Source organism: Phodopus roborovskii, unplaced genomic scaffold (genome assembly GCF_943737965.1).
Source record: "Phodopus roborovskii unplaced genomic scaffold, PHOROB, whole genome shotgun sequence".
Taxonomy (NCBI): domain Eukaryota; kingdom Metazoa; phylum Chordata; class Mammalia; order Rodentia; family Cricetidae; genus Phodopus; species Phodopus roborovskii.
Window position 1 is genome coordinate 12,966,003 of NW_026126410.1, and position 22,257 is coordinate 12,988,259.

Here is a 22,257-nt window from a genome sequence, read left to right on the forward strand (position 1 = left end):
TTGGCCAATTGGGAAGCCATGTATACACAGAGACCCATTCACTGTGCAGGCCATGAGAGTTTACCGAATATCCGGAACCAGCAAGAACTGTGAACTCAAAATTGGTTTCAGCCTGTTTTAGCATTAAGAAAGTATGCTCAGAATATTATTCCCTGTGCTGGAAACATGGCTAACAGGTAAAAGCACTTGCCAAGTATACTAGATGACCTGAGTCCAGTCCCAACCTGGATTTGATATCTGGATCGCAACAATGGAAAGAGAACTAGCTCCCAAAAGTTATATGCAGACCTCTACACCTCTTACCTCCATGTGCATACCATGGTGCTCATGTATACACACACACACACACACACACACACACACACACACACACACACACAAATGATGATGATGATGATAACTTTTTAAAAGATGGGGCTGGAGAGATGGCTCTGTGATTAAGAATCCTCGCTGATCTTGCTCAGGGACCAGGCTAGCCAGGTTTGGTTCCCAGCACCCACATCAGGTGATACACAACTACCTGTTCCCAGGAGATCTGAGGCCCCTTCTGGCCTCTGTGGACGCCAGTACACACATGGTACATTTTACATCCATGCAGGCACTTGTACATGTACATAAAGCATAAAGCAAAAAGAATTAAATTCTTTTTTTTTTAATATATAAAAACACATCACTCCCGTATTGATAAACCTGGTAGGCTTCATGGGGACACAAGCACAGTGCTGGTCACTGAACTTGTAGACAGTTAGCTAGGAGTTAACACTCCCATAGAACTCCTTCCTGTTCTGTGGGATCCTCTGAACATTTTTCCTAGGCCCCAGGAAGAGTTCTGATCCATTGATGGATCCAGAATTGTTGATCCTGGTGGTTCCTGCTGGCTTTACTTTGGCTTCTGGAGGCTCTATATTATATACACCAAGAAATTGCTGGGAAATGGGCTTGAGATAGGTGTCAAGCAAGAATTCAAAGCTGGCAGAAAGAATAGAGTAGATTATCAAGTTAACATAAACATCACTGGCCAAGTGGTGGTGGCACATGCTTTTAATCCCAACACTTGAGAGGCCAGCCTGTTCAACAGAGTTCCAGGACAGCCTCCAAAGCTACAGAGAAACCCTGTCTCAACCACCCTCCCCCCAAAAAGAGAATTGCTTGGAGGAACTAGGGAGATAGTTCAGACATAAAGTGCTCACTGTACACACTGAACACCAGATTTAGAGCTACAGCATGTAAAGTGCTGGGTGTGCTGGTGTAAGCCTGTATGTAATCTCAGCATTGGTGGACAGACACCAGGAAGTGTCAGTCAGCCACTCTAACTGGTGAGCCTCATGTTCACTGAGAGACCCTGTCCCTAAAGTTAAGGCAGAGACACCCAGTGTCACCCGAGGGCCTCCACATGAACAAGATGGGTGTGCACATCCATGTAGGCATATATGCACATAGGTATATATATTACACACATAGAAAAAATATTGGGACTAGAAGGCTTGAATCTTTTATATGTGTACTTCAAATAAGTGTTTTGTTTTTGGTTTTAATGGTAAAATGCTAGGGTCATATATTCTAAAGTTAGAAGCACAACAAAGGGCAGGAAGCAGCTAGGAGCTACTGACCCAATCTTAGATTGACTGTGAACTCTAGCAGGGACAACTTAAAATAAGCATCTTATCCAACCATAACCATCTTTCTTTTCTATTTTATTCTTGCTTTTTTGTTTGTTTGTTTGTTTTGTTTTGTTGTTTTTTGTTTTGTTTTGTTTTTGAGACAGAGCATCTGACTGTGTAGCCCAGGCTAGCCTCAAAGTCATAGCAATCCTTCCACCTAGCCTTCAGAGTGGTGGTTTTGCAAATGTATGCTACCACACTTAGCTATCTCCCTGCAAACTTAAAAATTCTATGGTGTAATGTATTTGGGATGATGGCCTGGGAGAGCAAAGGCATTGCAAACCTTTCCCATTTGTAGTCTGCTCCTAGGTTTTTTTGTTTTTTGGTTTTTTTTTTTTTGTTTTGTTTTGTTTTTGGTTTGTTTTTGGTTTTTCCTCTGTCATCACATATCTAAGGAAGTTTCCCTTTGTGCAGTTAACAGTTTACGTTCTTTGAGACCCAAAACCCAAACTGTTTTGACCCATTGCTTTAGAATGAGAATGAGGGGAAGTTACACCCATGTGTAAGGAGTAAGGTTTTTTTTGTCTGTTGTCTTGTCCAGCCACTGTGCCAGCCCTAAATAACATAGAGACTCTGTATTTGATATAATTTTGTTGGCCAGGTACTAGTTTTTTATCGGCTAGTTTTGTCTTAATTATTAACCCATTATTATGTATTTTTACGTGGTCTTACTAGGGAGAGGCGGCTGGTGGTTTTGTCTTATTTAGACTCTCCATCTTGACTTTTTTTTACTACTTTTTCTTTCCTCCTTGTCTTTTAGTCCCTTTTATCTTTTTTTTTTTTATTGGCCAACAGTGCTTTATTCATTAACCAGTATGAGTAACATATATACATAATGGCATCTCCCATCATCTTTTTTTTCTTTTTTGTCTAAATAAAAAAGAAGGGTTTTAACCTTCATATAGTAAAATATATTATATAATAGTTATTAAATAAAAATTACAGCTAACAATATTTAGTTTATTAATATTTAGTAAGATTAAAAGAAACTATTATTTATTTTATATTTGTGAGTTTAAAGTCCTATATGTAACTTATTTTTAAGTTTAACTAAGGAAAACTATAACTATTTGTTTTTAATTTTTTTAAAGACCACAGAAGGATAGTATATAAACTTTAGAAATGACAGAGACATTTTGTCTGGTCAGTCATTAGAAGTTTTTTTGTAATTTTTTATCTTTAGTCCATAGGCCATAGTGTGTCTAGTAGACTCTTTAGTAAAGTAGGAAACTTTAAACTGTTTTTTTTTTTTTTTTTGTATTGGTAGTTTGTTAGTTATTGTGTGTGTGTGTCTTGGAGACTGTTTGGCAGACTTTTTTATGAAGTAGGAACTCTGTAGTAATGTTTATCTTGAATCAGTAGTTACTTTTTTGTGGGTCCTGTATGTTCAGTTTATACAGTATAACATCAAACAGTCCAGACAAGAGTAGTATCTTGTCCAAATGGCTAGTCTTGTCATATTGAAAGTAAACTCCATAATGTGTATTTTTAAGGTTCATCTTTTTTTTTTTTTTTTTTTTTTTTTTTTTTGACATAGGTGGCGTTGTTAGGAGTAGTTATGTCTTACTGTCAAGAAAAACCCTAAACCATTTTAAATGTCATATTTTGTAGGTCTTTGAAAGGTTTGAAGAATTTCTATCTATCTTAAGTACATCTTTATATATCTAGAAAACCTAACTCATCTAGTTATAAGTTTTTACTATTATAGGTAACTATTTAAAATATGTACTAAATTATACATTACATTTTTAAATGAGCTATATAAACACAATACCTAAACAAAAGGAGAATATACACATTATAAAATTGACTTTAAATTGTATCAATAAATGAAAATCCATTCCAAAAAAAAAGTATTCAAAAGGAGAATATACACATCACAAAATTGGCCTTAAATGATATCAATAAATGAGAATCCATTTCAAAATAAAGTATTCATTTCTATACCATACCCATGGTCACAGTCCTCACTGCATGCCCCAACCACTGGAACAACTTAAACACTGACAAGTGATTCTAACAGTCCCCATCTAGGTAGGAGCAGCCACAGGCTCTTTATATTGGTTCTAAGCCTCTAATCCTGAGCAAGTGCTGCATTCTCTTACTTTTCTTGTATATAAAAAAAAAAAAAAAAAAAAAAACCTTTATGAACAATGTCTAAGATTTTCTAGGACTAATGTTCTAGCTCTGTGAACAAATACATATGATAGACTGGTTTTCAACTCATCTAATACTTATATTTCCAGAGGAAGGAAAAACTTTAATAGTATTTGTCTTCCTCCACACAGTTTTTATTTTTCCCTTTTTAAAGACTGTAGTAACAAATCCCCAGAATCTATCCTTTCCAATGATCAAACATGACAATTATTTGTAATTAATGGGTTGTCAACAGTTTTTACCTGTGCATTAAATGGACTTTTTAAATGATTTCATGTCCCCAGGCAAGGCAATGTAAACATGTTTTTAAGCCCCAATCCTCTCTTGAGACAAAGTCTCATACAGCCAGGCTGGTCTTAAACTCAATATGAGGCCAAGGAGGACCTTTGAACTTCTGATCCTTCTGCTTCAACCATCTGATCTCTGATCCTAAAAGGTATGCTCCACTGAGCTCAGTTCATCTAGTGCTGAGGATCAAATCGAGGACTCCACACATGCTAAGCAGACAGTCTGCCAACTGAACTGTATCTCCAGCTGCTATAACATACTTATTGGTAGTCAGAACAGCAGACTATGTTGGGAAGATGTGATAAAAAAAAATCCACAAATGGTGTCTTAGCATCATGTACCATCAAAAATTACATGGTACTGTAGTTAATTCTTAAGTTGAAAAAGCCATGATTTAAAACAGATTGTTTTTGAAAAATATATAACTTTTATGTCAAAAAATTAGCAAAGCATAAAGTTTTTTGGAGGACTACATATTGGTGTGGTTGATGGAGTGACAAAGGGAATTTACGAAGAGGACTTCAGATTGGTGTGATTGACGGATTGGTGATGGGAATTTACGAAGTGTGTCGGCTCAGTTGTGTATAGTGGTTGTTTTCAGGGTTCTGTAACTTGGGATATGTATTTTGTTCTGTACCATGAGTAGCTAGAAATAGTTCTAACACTACAGAAAGTCAGAGGTGTGTACACAATATCCCAGTCCCCACTTGACTTTCTCTTTGTAGGGGTCAATCACAGCCTCCTTTCCCCCTCCTAAAGATACACTGCCATGCAACTTGGTTTATGACAGTTTGTCCTTCTGTATAGTGTCACTATTGCTTGTCCTTGAAACATCATCAGAGACAGGAGACCAGTGGAGGTAGAAGGAGAAATGAGGGGACCAGGCCAGAGCTACCACAGACCCTCCTGGGCCATTTCTAGCATAGAGTGTTAGTTGAAATCCATAATTTGTGTGTTCTCTCAGTAGCACTGGTTGTTGGCAAATGAGATATTCCTTAAGAGAGTTTACCTGTAGACACTACTGAGGAGATATCACTTTAATCTGTGATCAGCCAATCTTTAACTCCCATGCCCTCTAATCCTTGTCCTTATGCCCTTTTCAATTTGCCTATTCCTTTCTTCCCCTTTCGAATTTTCTTCAGGTTCTCTCTCTTCCTTCTTTCCTTAGACAGTGTTGTTGTCTCCTAGCGACCTCTGCATCAGCAGCCACCAAGTCCTCATCGGTGTGACCTTTGTAAACAAAGAGAGTACCCATGTCTTCAGCATTCCATACCACTGTCCTCACCATCTGGACAAGCCTGCCTTTCCATCCCCCTCCTTTGTGCATTTGTGCAAACTTGTCAGGAATGTGTCTTCACCCAAAAGGCATCTGACTCTTCTGTCCATGGCTTCACCTGTGCACCAGTGAAAACAGTGGTGACTCGGTAGATGTTGTGTAACTAAACAAATTACTTATCCCCATTGATGGGAAGGTGCCAGCAGTAATACTGCCAAGAGACCAAGAGAACAAAAAAAAAAAAAAAAAAAAAAAAAAAAAAAAAAACCAATAATGTATATTCATTTAGTTTAAAACATTCTTAACAAGAGGTCCTCTTTCACCCAACAATAAATAACATTAGCTACAGTCCTGCAGGCTACAGGTGGAAAAGAAAGAATCAGGATTCAACAGAGCATCTTATTAAATACTTGTAGATAAAATACAAGTGTTGGGAAATAGGGAAAGGGCAAGTTAAAGAAAGAACATTTTATGTGTGCCACACATTTTCTCTTTTTCCCTATTTATAGAAAACAAAGCAGTATCCTATGAAAGTTTTCCCAAGGGCCACGAGCAAACATATGAAGCTTAACAATTCACCCATTGTAGCCTTTGTTAAACCCTGTCTTTGAAATTTTGCATTTTGAAGAACTGCATTTTAAGCTGCTGGATTATAGTACTGACATTTACGCTTGGCTTCTGAATTGTCTTTTACAAAGTTGGAGTGCTATTAACTAAACTTTTAATGTTGCTGTCACATCCCAGTCTGGTAGGCTCTTATTTTAAAAATTCATTTGGAAATTATTTTATTTCCCTTCCTTTCAGTCATGGGATATCTTCTATGTTTTGGACTGGGCATTGTAAATTAGTCATTAACAATTGCCACTGGATTCCATAGAAGGGTAGCTTCATAAGGCAAGTATGTGGTACTTTTTCTTAAGGAGATCCTGTAGGTCTGTATGTGACATTCCTCAATATGAAAAAGAAAAGAACAAGATAGGGGATAGAAACAGTGCCTGACATTCCACGGACACGGTGGGTGCCATAGGGATGCTAGAAGCCCTGGGGCATGACAAAAGGGCAAGGTGAAAGATAGCAGAGCTCTGGGTAGCATTCAACAAACAAGACATATATGTATCTCTCTAGCTAACCAGTGCCTCTCCTACCCACTCAGTCATCAGCCCATATCACCTAGGAGCAGCTGTCTCTCTCTCCAGCTAGATTGTGAGCATAAATGGATAGGATTTATTTAGCTTATAGTACTGTTCATCCTCTATGTCCCTGGCAGTACATTCACCACTTAACAAATGCTATGTAAAACAATAGAATAGAAAGAGCATGGCATATAATAGATTGGGTTCCTAAATTAACTCCAAATTAATTATTGTGTGCTTTTTTATTTTTGCCAAACTACATTTTTTTTCATGATTTTTAAAAAAAAATACAAAATCTTTCTTGTGGTCTTTGAATTATATGTCTCTTTGTAACTTCACAATGACATAAGATTCATAATAAGGGAGGTTTGGCAGCTTGCTAAGTAAAACTCCCACATTAAAATGCAAGTCACTGTGTCAGGTCATCTCGGAGACTCTGAGGAGACAGGTGCAGAAGTCACCATGTATTTAGCCCAAGTACCTACTGAGATTATTAAAATAGCACTGCAGTGCCCTAGCACAAACAATGCATTTGAAAGTACAATACCAGCAAGGTCAGCCTTTGTTTGAATGCAGTTCTTGGCTTACACATTAATTTTTTAATGCATATTTGTTGTATTCTCCCTAATTGTGAAAAGGGCTATGGTTTGCTAGTTGTGATGGCGCTATGGTTTATTTACTCCTTGTATTTTTTAAGTCCTTCTCCTTATTATCTTAGTCTAAGGGCATTTGCACTGGCCTAGTCATCAGGGAGTAAAGAATAAAAGAATCTAGCCTTTGCTCTACACATGTTCACTCCAGTGTGATACCCAAAGAGGTAGCCTTTGCATTCTCAGACTAGAGTGCCTACAAAGCACCCAGGACTAGAAGCCAGTGCAATGGCTTCTGGTGACAGGGTGACAATCAATATGGCACTAAGCTACCAAGCTACATTCTCTAAATAGCATCACGTAAAAGGAGACTTAAGAAATCCAGCTGGCTGCAGTAAAGAAAGCTTTGTAGGTGGAGCCAGTCATTCTTGTTTATCAAGCCCGGCAATATGCAAGGGCTCAATTCTCTTGTGTTGAGTAAGTACTTGCCCCAAAACGTACACAGCCAATAACAGTGCTTAGAACAAGGCCCTACCTAGCCTATCTAAAACCTGAAGCCCTGCTCATGGCTGAAGCCCTGCTTCTAGCCACTGTTCTACGTTGAACATGTCATCTTACAACCACCCCAATGAAAGGAAACCACAAGTTCAGCACCGTGAAGAAGGCCGCCTCTAGAGTCACAGCAGGGTCTATCATGACTCATAGCTTGTACTATCTGCCTTGGCCATAAGGTTTGTACTGGTTGGGGGTGTGCTGGCTATGCAGAGACAAGGAAGGTGTTAGACTCTCAAGGAAACTGTGGAGAAAATGCTTTTCATTCTTCTGGGTGTAAAAAGTGGCTTGGTGATATTATCATCAGTAGTTACCTCTTCCAGTTGATTGTGTCTGAAACTAGTGTCATAATCCCTGCCCTCAGAGAGGTTGCCATTCATTGACTAGACAAACGTGCTGAGCATCCTGTGAGTCAGAGGTATAGCAGACACTACGCATGAATGAGGCAGATGGTATTATCAGTACTGTGTAAGTATAAGGATAAGATTTCAACATTGGTAGGACAGGATAAGAAGTTTTCAAACAGACCCACTGATGATGATGGCCTTTGACAGGAAGGCAATAGAGAAAAAAAATATTTTCTATAGATTGTACTAAAATAACTGGATATCTGTATGAGGAGATGACCCTTAACCCATTGTAGCTATGCTCAAAAACACTAGACTGGATCATAGAAGGCTGAAACTGGGAAGGGGCAATAAAGAACCTAAGGTGAGAAAAGCCTTTTATTCTTACTTATTGTGACTGTTGCATAGGCACATAAAGTATGTACCTAAAATGGGTAAGAATTAATGTATGTAAATTGTATTACAGTGAGTTGAAATTTTTCAGTTCCCTTGCATAGTGTTCTCCATGAACATGCAGGCTTTTATTCTGACCTGAAAAGCTCATTGGTAGTCAGAGCCTGTTTTACTCCTTCCCATCCTGCAGTACCCACTCCTATAGCACTTCCTCATCTAGGACCCTGCCTTTGCTGCTCCTTTTTAACCAGAGTTTTCTTCCCTCAGCCTTGCTATTGTTGGTCCTGGCTCAGGGGTCCTCTTCTCAGTGAAGTCCTTCCTAGCTTCCTAACTCAGGACCAAACCCATCACAGTGTGTTTTCCCAAAACATGTGTCATGCATTGGCATTCATATTTTCACATGTTCTTATTTATTTTTTGCTTCCCCCATCAAAGGGGAAGCCCCACTTATCAAAGGTCATCTTTGTTGCCTACTCTTGTATCTCCAAGACTGAGAGAGGACTCTGCCTGTGGCACATGTTCGATAAATATTTATGCATGTGTAAAAGGGTTAAAAATTGAGAGTTTGCTGCAGAGAGAGAAGAGAAACACATGAAGTAGTAGCACTTAATAATTTGAGCTATGGGAGGCAGTTCTATGTGGAAGGCTACCGAAATCGGACAGGGAGCTACAGAAAGAATGAACTCAGGCAGATCATGCAAACGACTATTAAACAACTTCTGACAACATGGTAGTGAGGTTGGAATTGATTCTGACTGCCACTCAGTTTCTCAGAAGAAGCAATGGCGAGGACAAAAATGATACAACCAATATATTTAATTGTATTTTTGTCTTTTAATCAATTTATTTATCCTTAAACTTTGAAATCTTCTTATTATGTATTTTGACCATATTCATCCTCCCTCCAACAACTCCTCCCAGATGCCTGCCTTTCCTGCCCACCCAACTTTATTCTCAGTTGTTTTTCTTAAAACCATCAAGTCTAATTTGTGCTGTTACATATTCATGGCTATGGAACCCTTCTACTTGAGCATGGCCAACCTATGCTCACTCCTATTTATTAATTTTTCAGTTTTTTCCTTAAGAATTTCATATATGAGTATACTGTATTTATATTATTTACATCCCTCTCCTCATCAAATTCCTCCTCATAATGAATTGCTCTAAGATTCACTGCCTCTTCTAAAATTATTGTTACCTACTTGTAAACAATCGACTGAATCCACTGAGTGTTGCTATATGTCCATGTGTTTGGGATCAACCACTAGGGACTAGATAACCTATCAGGAGATTAGTCCCTGGAGAGAACCAGTTCTGCCTCTCTCTCAGCAGCTGTTGATTGATGTAGTTCTTCATTTAGGGGTGAGGCCTCATGAAATTTCCTTCCTTCTTACTGTCATGTCTATTGGTGGGGTTATCTTATACGACTTCTTTAGGCAACCATGTTGTTGAGATTTCATGGGTGCAGCTTCCCTAGAAAATACCGCATCACATCAGGCATCCTGTTTCTCTGGGTCATAAAGTCTTTCTACCCCTGTGTTCCATGAGCCTTTGGTATAGCAGTTGTGGTATAGATAGGCAAATTGAGGGTAGCTCATTTACTCTCTACATTTGACCATAGTGGATCTCTGTAGTTGCCTAGGTCTGCTGCTAAAAGAAGCTTCTTTGATGAGGGATAGGAGTTCCACTTATCTCTGAGTATAAGTCTTTAGAATACAATTAAAAGTTACATTGATTTAGGATAAGGCAGTAGTAGATTGTTCAGTAACATCTGTAACATCTCCACCCATGTGGAGGTGTCAGGTTCACAATACAGGCATAGGTTCCATCATAATGAGTAGGCCTTAATTTAAATTAGACAGCGTTTGGTATCTCTATGATACAAATGCCATTGCACCATTGGGAATATCTTACTGGGGTAGTCACTGCAGTTATTGTTTCTTTTCTTGAGACAGGCTGTAACCTTGGCTGTCCTAGAACTCACTCTGTAGACCAGGCTGGCCTCGTACTCACAGAGATCTGCCTGCCTCTGCATTTTGCATGCTAGGATTAAAGACGTGCACTGCCCAGTGGTTCTTGAAGTAAAATCAACAGTATTTGTCTACTGATGCTCTAGGAAATGAGAACACCATTAAGACCTTCACAGGTGATGGAGCCCTGAACAGAGAAAATGGATCCAAGAAATAAAGCCTATTTGTGTCTAAAAATGTGTTTGCTTCTGCAATGTTAAATTTGAAGTGTCTACAGAATATCTAGCCAAAGATGTCTAGATGATCAGAAAAGGGGACTAAAGAAATAGCCTTGGACACAGTAGGGTTTGGATGGAAATAAAAGGATATGGCATATAAGGAACTGAGCATAAGATACAAGATGCTTTCCAAAAGGCCGAATAGTAAGAAGTGGGGATTTATAACTTGAAGCACTGGTAGAAGAAACATAGACTCTGTTTTAAGAGTATTGTACCACTGTGTCCCCTTGAATCCCAACCTGATGATGTCATAAGCATTATGGAAAGACAATACTGAACCAAATGTGTTCAGGTAAATAGACTGCCAGATGTCACCAAAGCCTGGCAAGAGCTAGAGAACATACCTTCATTATCATAGTAATTATATGGTTGAGCAATTCCTACCAGCAGTCTGCCTCCTGGGTGCAGAAGTAAGGGTGACAAACATTTGGCTTGATCAAAGTCACAGCTGAATAAATGTGTCAGGAAAGAAGACATTGTAGACTGTGGTCTATGTGGTTGGGTCTAAATGAAACATAAATAAAACATAAAAGTCATGGATGGGGATAGACTGAATTTAAAAAAAAAAAAAGAAAGAAAGAAACAAGGCCCAGAAAGCCCATTGAGAAGCAAAAAGGGTCTGCAAGGATGGTAGATTGCAGCTAAATGTGGTTTATTTAGAACCTGAGAATTACTTGGAACTTCAGAATTTAGAATTTGGATGCTGGGTGTGGCTGGAAGAGTAGTGAATGAAATGGAGGCTAAAGGAACAAGTCAAAGTTAGGCCTTAGACACAGAAGAACCCAGCATGTTACCTTCCATATCCTGATAATGTTAGCCAGCCTTGGGAAGGAGATGAAGATCAAAACTAGGGAATTCAGTGAGTGGCTGCTAGCGAGTAGGTAACAGTATCACAGATGAGAGGGCACAGTATGTGCAGTTCATAGAGATGGGGAAGTTGGGTGAGGTATGGGAGCTATATTGAAGAGTTATGGGAAAACCAGACTGATTCTGGGGAGTACTTCCTAAGGCTGGCAGTCTGAGCTGGGACCAGTGAAATGCCCTGGGAAACATGGACTTTGAAAAGGAAGAAGGAACCCTCAGGTTACCCTGAAGACAGTGGGCAGGGTAGAAGGAATCTTGTAATACTAAGTGAAAAAAAAGTATAAATTGATAAGTAATGTAAATTAAGAAGTCTAGAACTATTCAGGAGGGGTGATGCATGCCTATAATCCCAACACTTAGGAGGCAGACATCAACTTGGCATAAGAAATATATTTGTTCTTACTATTTGATCTCAGAAACTTAAATGTGTACTATTAAAATTTCTGTCATTATAATTTAATTTTGGAGCAACAGAATGTGTTTTATTTAAGAGTGATATAGGCTTATTCCTTATACCTTAGTGGATTACTATTACTTTACGCTTTATTTAAGGTATCAATGTTAATATTTGTGTATATGTGGTTTTTCTTTTTAAACAGATTCTTGATCAAGTACTTACTCCATGGATCCAGGACAGGTTCATCCCATGGCCTACTCTGAACTGGGTACAGTAGTCTGATAGAAGATTCCATCGGCAAACCATCTCTTGCCTTACGGAATAAGCAAAGAAGATGGGCCTACTGAAGAACCATCTGACTGTGTGCTTACCACCTTCTGTGCCCTTTTTAATTCTAGTATCCACTCTAGCAACTGCTAAGAGTGTGACCAACAGCACTTTAAATGGCACTGATGAGGTCTTGGGCTCTGTGCCTATAATCATTGCCAAAACTGACCATATCATAGTCAAGGAGGGGAACAGTGCCTTGATTAACTGCAGTGTTCATGGCATCCCTGACCTAGCATTTAAGTGGTTTAATTCTGTTGGCAAACTGCTGAAAGAAGATGACGATGGCAAGGAGAGAGGAGGAGGTAGGTGTTGTAATTTAAGAAAAGCGACTCGTGCAAGAGAAAGACGCCACACAACAGGGTTCATGCAGAGGGTATTTTTAATTAGGGAAAGGGATCATAAAGGGGAGAAAGGAAAGGCGAAACTAGCCTCTCGATACAGGAGCAACAGGAGAGAGAGGAAAAAGGAAAGAGGGAAAGGGGGGGGGGAGAGGGAGAGAGAGAACAACAGACCAAGGGAGAGAGAGAGGAGGTTTGGGAGGTGGGCAGGGCCCCTTTAAAAAGGAGAGTAGTGAATGTGCACAGGTTGTGCTCATAGTGGCTACAGTTGAGGGTGTACCCTGTCAGAACCCCAAGGACAGGCCAGTGCAGATGCCTGAATATTAACAGTAGGTTTCAAAGTCCTGTCGTCGTAAATTATAAACAGGGAATCTAATGTTAGTTGTCCTCATCCAGGTCACTCAAAAGTTTCTTTCTGTCTTGTTGTGCAAAGGCATAAGAGAAACCATATCCTCTTAAGGACACAAGGAGTAATTAATTAATTTTTTTTCCACTCATTGACTTGGAAGACAAATGGTAAAACATTGATGTGTTTGGAAATACCTCTTAATATAATGCACTCAAGACATTATAGAACTTATGATATATTCCCTAAGTATATGCTCCATTTATAAGACGTGTGTTTCCTGTCCTGGGATTGTTTCCAAAAAGCAGTGGAGCAATTGTTTATCATTAAATGTCAGTTTAACATATCTACTGTGGATTTAAAAGAAGTATCTACACAAACTCTCGGCCACCTGCAGAGTCTATTCCATGCTCCTGATGACCTGGCTAGGGTCAGTGGTAAGTAGGAGCCTGGAAACCTGGGGCAGTGAGTGAGACACTGGCATTTAGTGAAGGAGTTTTTTGGTTTTTTTTTTTTTTTTTTCTAAAAGGCATGAACACTCTTCCGAAGCCCTGTGCTTCCTTTGCCAGAAACTGCATTCAGAGACAGGCTTTGAGAATCTACTCTTCTTGCTGAAGAGGTGTGAGGTAACTGTGTGACAATCCAGGCATGCTTTGAGGGATGTGAAGGAGTTAATCTGCTTTGTTCGGCTCTTGACCGTGATGAAGTAGGGCGCAGGAGGTGGGAGAATACAAGGACCATTGCTCAGAAGCAGCCCGTCTTCCCTCCTTCCTTTGCATTGCCCTCCCCACTCCTTAACCCTCTAACCAATGAACAATCCCCCAAGGAGTTTCTGCTCCAGAAAAAAAAAAAAGAAGAAGAAACTACATATTTAATCTCTTCCCCTCATATTATTTTAATTGCTTTGCAGACAGAGAAAGTCAAATGCTTTGCATCTCGTTAGGAGGTTCTTGCAGTTGTACACTTCTCTCTCACAGTTATGTTCCCAGTGGGGAAGGCTGCTAGAAATCTTAACTGCCCAGGGTGTGCCCCCTGCTGTCCTGCTACTGCTGACATGGGTGCTTAGCCACCCACAACTACACTGTATAGTATAGCTGCTTCCCTTCGATCAAAATATTACATATTATAAATCAACTCAAATTGTGCTGTCATAGGAATTCTAAGGTAGAGTGGACTTTCCACATATAACAACTCCCTTTACAGAAATCTACAGAAACCTGCTAGGTCCTGCTGTCAATTAAGTGACTGTCACTAGAACCTTCATTACTGACAGTGGAGAAATGAGAAACACCACTCCTTCTTCCACAACCATCACTCAAAAGGACAGTAGCATGGTAACACACATTCAGACCTTAGCAGGTCTTCCTGCAGGGCTGGGTATCAGGATGACTGAATGAAAGGATGAAGAGCTCCAGACATGCATCCACCTCTCACACGGACCTGGAAGCAAAGGTTGCTCCTGAGTGTTTAAAGAGGAGTCTGTGCACTCAGCTTCTGGGTCCTCAAGAGGAAGAAAACTATGGTAATGATGTGAAGCTGGCCTAAACTTCAGTGTTCTAAAGTTGTACCCTACCGCTTCAGAGAAATACACAATGCCTTCATTGAGAAGGTTTTTAGAACTGTGGAGTCAGTCCCTGCAAGCAGACACACTGGCTTGTCTTCTTCATCAGTATGTAAAGGTGATTGAGCTATACTAAATGGTGCTTATATTTAGTTTAATTTTATTTTGCTTGTGGAAACTCGAGTGGCCTATTAGAATACTCTGTCTGTAGACTATACCAGCAGCCTGAGAATTGCAGCATCAGAATTCAACACTCACATCCTCTCTGTAGACTTGCCGATAAATCAGTTAACTATTTTAAATCTCATCAAAGAAGATGCATTTTCAATGTTTAAAAAGAACTCATGATACCCGTACTTGATGTCCCAGCTCAGCTTTTGTAATTACAGTGTGTGACAATAGTCATCTCAGAGTATAAGCCACATGGGGAAATGCAGCAAGTGTTAACACCTGACAAGCAGGCAGAACATGGGAAGTAGCAAAAAAGGAGAGGATGCCTCTGGAAATATGAGCATTGCTCATGGGGTTAGCCTGTGAGAGCACAGTCTTTAATTTCTCATTGCTGATGGAGCAAATACCATTTTATAACATAGACATAGGTCCCTTTTTCCAGGCCAGTTTAAACGGAGTAGTATTTCATTTGCAGCTGAAAAAAAGGTGAGTGAATCACATAGATATGTGGGGACTGCTTAAGGCAAATGAATGGAGTTCAGATGATCTTCATTAATAAGTATTGCACATAAGCCTGTGCACAAGTCATATGTATAACCTCTAATCCTTGTGGTAAACATGTGAGGTGCTATCAATCCTCGTGGATGCAGATCAGAAGTCATGGGGCTGGAGAAGACATTGTACAAATGTTGTATCATGCAAATCCAGTTGGGATTACTTTGTCTGTGTCAGACCAAAGTCTCCTTAACCTCAGGGTCTCAATGGAGAGAAACACTGTGGAGCATCAAACACAGCCAGAGTGAGTGTAGGAAGAATTCCTTCATGGAAGAGGCCTTTTAACCACTATCATCCTAGTGAGAGTCAGGATTTTTGTGGTAGGGTGCGTGTGTCATGCGTGAGTCATGCGTGTGTCACGCATGTGTTTAAAGTCGTAGGTCAGTTTGCTCACAGGAGCTGATTACCATTGACTTTGGGGTTAGCCTGGAAAGAAACAATTTCATATGTTGTTTATGCTGGAAAAAAAATGAAATAGTTGTTATACATGGTGGTCCCACCTGTGCTAGGGAGAATGGGGACATTACAGGTCCTGATAGTCACAGCTGCTGGTTTGTTTGGCCTTCCTGATTCTCCTCAGTTCATTCCCACTGGATCAGGAAAGCATCAAGTGTAATCTGTGTGGTTTTGAAGTCACTAAAAGAGTGCTTCAGATGGTCCACCAACCATGTTCCAGACCTCACTCAGAATTCAGGCATGTGTGAGCACAAACAGATAGAAATGTACTGTTTTCCATTTTCCTTTTGTCTACTTGTCTGGGAAGTGTTACGAAAAGTCCCCAGTTATTGCAGATGCATGAATTATCTCATTATTTCATGGGACTTTCTTACTGCAATGTTAAAATGTTTAAATTTACCTTAGCACCTCCATCAGAGAAGTAATAAGCATTTCAAGAAAGTTGACTAGGGCAGACCCTGGAAATAGGCCTGGCTGTTAGAGATGATGAATTCTCCCTTTAAAACCTCTTCCTTAAAAATCTACTTTTTGTGTGGATGTGTTTTATACATTGTCTTGGCTCCAAAAGCAATTAAGAATTTTCTTGACTTAACCATGCAGGAGAAAACTGGCCAGAGCTGCCTTTACGTTGCTTCTACTGTTCCACAGATTCTTTTAATAGACTGGAAATGCCAGTTCTGCCAAGTGAAGTCAGCCAGGTTTCCAAAGTGTCATTTCTTTTTTCTTTGCTTTATCAAACACACATGAATACATGCATGCATATGCACACAAACTCACAGGCACAGGCATGAACACACACACACACACACACACACACACACATGTACACACATACACATGTATGTACATATGTGTGTACATATGCCTCCATACTACATATAATGTATAGTGTATATAACATTAGGGAGCCAGTTCTCACAGTATTAAATACAAGTTGCTCTTTACTGTCAGTGTAAAGTAGGAAATCTATAAAAAACCTCCACAGATTCTTCATTTAGTACATTAAATGCTTGAGAATTTAAGAACACTCCCAAAGGCATCAAATCAAGTTTATGCAGTTGCAGTAATGAGCTCTTCTAAACCCATTTTCTCTTCTCTAAACCAGAGAGAATCTTTTCTTCACTACCAAGCCAACTTGCAAGTCTTAAAGAAACATTTGTCTGTTAAATTCTTGGCATGGTACCTAGAACTTACCAAGCTCACAGTAAATGACAGCTGCTATTTTTGTTGTTAATATTCTGTTCTGTCCTCACTAATACTAAATATCCCCATTTCTTAATATAGAGGCTTTTGTAACACAAAGAATTTTGGGATAATTTCTCTCTCTCTCTCTCTCTCTCTCTCTCTCTCTCTCTCTCTCTCTCTCTCTCTGTCTTAGTTTTCAACCTCAAAAAATTGCCCTTTGGGAGTTTGGAGAAATGGTTCAGCAGTTAAGTGCATGGGCAGTTTTTATAAGAGACTAACTAGATTTGATTCCCAGCACCGACATGGTGACTCACAAATATCCATAACTCCATTTGCAGAGGATCCAATGCCATCTGCTGGTTTCTGCACTTACCAGGCATTCACAAGGTACACATACATACACGCAGGCAAAACACTCCTATATAAAGCAAAATAAATAACACCTTTTTAAAATGTATCTTTGACTAGCAAGGCAGTACAGTCGATAAAAGCACTTGGCTTGAAAGCCTGACAGCTTGAGTTTGAGCCTCTGAAACCTACAGTGGAAGGAGAGAGCCAGCTCCAGGATGTGCCCTCTGACCTCTACACATGCACTGTGACACACTCACTGATAATAACTATATTTTTCAGTAAGTGTAAAACATTAACATTCCCTTAAATGCTATTTGAAATTTCAAATTATTTCAAAATAACCTTCAGACAGTTTAGCAGCCATTGACGTCTGTGTACATGGGAAGTTTGATGACTGATATATGGAAATTACAGCATATATTCTGTTCAGAATAAACTTTACATTTTGATGTATGTATATGGATGTTCAGCTCCTACCACTGCCAAGAGTCCTTGTGGCCAATTCTGAGACAAGTTTGCTTCTCATAATTGGGATCTCTAAGGGAGCCCCACTGTCACTGTGTAATGAACAAGAGCCAACGACACTGCTTAAAAGCCTACAATGAACAGAATAGGTCTCACAACAGCACAGAATCACCCAGATCCACAGGCCGCTGTACCTTTATTGAGAAGCCTTGGTCTTACCCAAAGAGATACCCCCCCAACACACACACACACACACACACACACACACACACACTCAGTCACTAAAGAAACCTGAAGTCAGGTCTTCAAACCCCTAAATGTATTTTCCCCCCAAAAGGGGGATCGGTTAATGGTATTTGGGTTCATTTTCAAGATTGGTCCATGTTAAAGTTAACCATCACCATTTGCATGTCTCTTTAGTAAATTGTGCTTCATTTGGGATATAAGCCTGCACAGCTACAGTCTTAGCCATAAAAAGACTCTTTCAGATCCATCTAACATAAGAATGACAGGTGAGATTCCCCAAGTGGAAGTCAGTTTTATGAAGCAAATGCATTGTGTTCCTGTATTGGAAGGCTAGGTATAGCTACTCTCAGAAAAGCCTATAGGTAGCATTCATAGAATGACATGCATGGCACTTTTGTTAAAATAAAGATTACCATATCAAATTAGCAAGAGAATCGGGTTTTTTCCCCTTGGCTGGGATATAAAGGCAGCAGACATTTTTTCAGATATTAACTCCTTTCAGCAGAATGGAAGTGCAGATTTGAACAGCAAAATCCTTCCACCCAACCTTCCTGCACCGAAAACTAGCTGTTACTCCAAGCTACCTTTGTTCCATATGACACAGCTAATGAGCTGGTCAGAACTGTCTCAGTGCTCTCTCTGAAGAGGACACTTAAGGAAGATTGAGGAGTGGGGATAAGAACACCAGAGGGCTTATAGCTTATAGGGTTTGTAACCCAACTCGCTTAGTGGCTTCAAGGGTCTGTCATCTGTCACACTGCCTTGGAACAGGTGCAGCCATGTAGTGCAAAATTTGTCTTCAATTATATTTTGTAGAGAGAATTGGGATCCTTTCTCCTCAGCAGTCTGGATTTCACACAGTAGAAAATATGTGTTACATTTAGAGGCACAAGCACAGGCATTGTGTGCTTATTTGCAGTGCCCGTGTAATGTGATGCTCATTCAAGAGGCTGTCTTTTTATATCTGCATAAATGTGCATTAGAATGTTCCCCACCTGATCATTTTTTTTATGTAAATTGGTTTAAAAATAGCATACTAACTTTGTCAGATTGAACCGTCCTCCTTGCAAGGCAGGGTGTGTGTGAAGCTTAAGAGACCAGGTACCCAAGGAGATTGGGAGCAGAGTTTTAATCGGTTTGCCCAACTCCCTGGGGATAGAGAGGAGCCACTTATCAGCTTGTCCATGCATACATTTAGAGTGAGGCTGCTAAGGGAGAAATCCTTCCTTCAGATACATAACCTGTGGACAGTCTGAGAGTGTGCAGTGTCTCTTAATGCTCAGCCTTGGGGAAAAGCAGGAAAGCTTGTGTTTGGAGACACTAGCTGTGGCCACCCACTGCATCTATATAGGTGATGTCCTCGCTTCCCCTGTGGCTTTTCAACTCCTAAACCTGTTGATGGTGTTAACTTCCGTGCAGCAGGAATTTGACCAGAAGTTGACTGCAGAAGTGCCAGATAGTTGTGATGGTGCCGTGTGTTGGTCTCAGGTTGAATCATGACATGTAGTGCCTGTATTGGAGGGTTCCTTGTTGCTTACAGTTTAACCCCAGTCACATAGTTCTATTGATCTCATTGCCTACTGTCCTATTGGTGTAACATTGTGATGTAACTCATGCACAAGCCTACGTGCCAGGATCATGGTCCTAGGTCTATCACCTTTTTGCCTTGGAACCAAGTGGTAGCTTCTCCTAGGGACAGCTGGCAGGGAAGCAAAATTTTAGAACTATGCCCTTCCCCATAGGAGGAGAATTCTATGAGGAGATGTAATCTGTGCAAGACACATAATTATTACTATGAAAATGAAATTTTTTCATTACCTTGATTTTTTTTTGTCACATTTGTTAATGTTTGCCCACTGATCAAGGGGCTTGCCTTATCTGATAAATGTTTAAAAGTCTAGAGGAAGATTATAGGTGCCTCCAATCATGCTTTCAAAAGCTTATTGAACCAGTTCAACCTCCCTGCAATGTGGGGAATGTCCTTCCCCATATTCTGAGCAATACAATTTGCAGTCATTGCTTTCCTCTCTATTTTGGCAACAGGAAGAGTGAAAGTTAATGTTTTAAAGCAAGGCTTTGATCCCTTTATTTAGTCAGTTCTGGCCATAAAACTTGGATATTGTTTCTGGGCCTTGTTTCTTATAAATTGCCTGTTTATATATACTTCCCATCTCCTTTTGGATTTTGTCTTAACTCATAGTGGTTTTTTGTTGTTGTTTTTTTGGGGGTTTTATTGTGTCTTTTTGTTCCATAGTCATTAAGCATTTGCCTGTCACATATTCTAGAATTTCCTCCAAGTCTGTAACTTCCTCGTAACTTTTCAGTTAAGTTTTTATGACTCAAAATATGTTCATTTGTTGGAAAATGTGATCCATCAACATTTACCTTTATAGTTTCTGAAATTCTTTAAAACGCCCAGAAAAGGCCTCTATTCTCCCTTGTTACAAACGTTTTATGTCATCAATTAATTTCATATTTTAAATTTTATACCTTAAGAGTGCTTGGATGGACTTACATGTCCTCTTTCCCATGTCCAGTGAGCCCAAAGTTCTTTCTTCATTGACCTGAAATGCCTGCCTACTCACTCTTAAATCTCTTAATTGTTTCTAATCTGGACTTTGAGATTTTCGTCTCTGACTTAATCAGGGTTAGAGACGGCCATTCAAAGTATGAGATGGGCTATGAGGGTGAAGTCAGGCAGAGGACTCAAGAGTGAAGCAAGACGTGGTCCCAGTAGAGAGGAAGTAGAAGGAAGATCCTGTGGCCCTCTCTGTTAGAGGAAATGTGTGTGTTGTGTCTGGAAAAGTCAGTTAATATGAGACGCAAATGTTGTAGGGACTGGTGCACTTGTTCTGTGTGTTATGAGGCCCCCTGCACACTGGCCTGGATTCCTTTCCAGCCTGCCTCCATCCAAGCCCTGCTATTTTATACATGGTTTGTCAGCTCAGCAGCTCACATTGTGTTGTCTCTTGCTTCCTCCATTCCCCCCCCCCCCACACACACACTGGCCCTAAGAGTCTCTCTGTTCTTTCATTCCTCTTCCCACCGGCTTCCCTCCCATCTTCTTCATGCCATTGCACTTGGCACACAGAACTAGAGATGTCTGTTGCATTCTGTCCCCATGGGGGAATGGACACTCTTTGTAGTCAGGAGTTGTGTCTTACTCATCTTCGTATTCTCATCATCTAGTGCAGTGCCCGGTACACAGACATTTTATTCAATAACATCTGTTGACTGAATGAGTACGCAAGATAAAAGAGATGGCTGCCCTTCTGAAATGTCAGCCTTGTTGTGTGCAGAACAGCTCAACACCCACATCTGTCAGCCCTTCTCTTTACAAAGGAGAGGTTGTTACAACATGTACATTCACATGTGAGAGATGTTCGCATGCCTCGAGTTCCTAGGGGAAGACAATGACAGATTTCTAGATGACCACTACTCTACGATAATGAATGTGTTTGTGTCTTAGCCTGAGACAAAGCAGCACAGAAAAGAAAGGATGGAGAGAAAGAATTTGGAATTTGAAGGTAGAGGCTACATCCTGAGCAAGATGCAGAAAGGGGGTAAGAGTAGGAATGTAAATGACTGCTGGGGAAAGCCTGCCATTCAGTCTTGTGTTATTTTCAGAAGGTAAAGTAATCATTAACAGTTTGTCCCTTTTATTGCCTCCCAAAGCATTGCTTGTGGAGCTGTCTTGGCTTCAGTCGCTGACACTTCAGGTTTTTATCTGCACTGAAGTGGTTCAGCTTCATGAAAATTCAGTGTATAGCTCTGACATTCCCACCAGCTACAGTTGAAGCCACTCAGCAGCAGCATGGTGCTGCCTGCTTCTTATTCATGGCACAGATGATTGCCTGTGACCATCACTGTGGGTGTCTTTCACGTTCTGGCAGCTGAAAGCTGGGACTCTTCTGGGATAGATCTCAGGAAAGGGCATTCTCACAGATAGAGGTGGATGGACACTTTAGCACAGACAGGATATACCCCATGTTTCCACCAGGGGATCTACCTTGAGCCTGGTCCAACTTGATGGCAGAAAACCACCAAGCATAATTCATGGCATCTTCCTGGTTTTCAGGTCTCTCTGTGTTAATGGATCATGTACAGATCTATTTTTCACTAATGAGAGGGGAAGCTGAAGTTAAACAGAATTTGGAGTCTTAGTGTCCAGAAAAGTGTGAACTTAGCAGCCAGGAAAAAGAAACATACAGGTAAACCTAGCCTTTGAGATCAGAGAATCAGAGTTCATCTGACATGAGCATTGGAAGGGGTGTATGTGCACACATGCATGCGTGCATATGTATAGGCTTCCACTATTTTGACTTGCTTTGTGGTCTGGTGACAGAA

The 22,257-nt window shown here is 40.2% G+C and overlaps 1 protein-coding gene across 3 annotated transcripts in view; it reads left to right on the top strand.

Annotated features, from left to right (window-relative positions):
- Nucleotides 1-22,257, top strand: part of Mfap3l (microfibril associated protein 3 like) — a 40,164-nt gene that overhangs the window by 12,347 nt on the left and 5,560 nt on the right. Inside the window, exons 1-2 of one of the 3 annotated variants that reach the window (XM_051182460.1) lie at nt 11,353-11,504; nt 12,109-12,538. In XM_051182460.1, coding sequence (XP_051038417.1) covers nt 12,241-12,538 — 298 coding nt within the window. In that variant the 5' untranslated portion in view covers nt 11,353-11,504; nt 12,109-12,240. Of the gene's footprint in view, nt 1-11,352; nt 11,523-12,108; nt 12,539-22,257 lie in introns of those variants that run through there. The other 2 variants (XM_051182459.1, XM_051182458.1) reach the window with 2 other exon arrangements.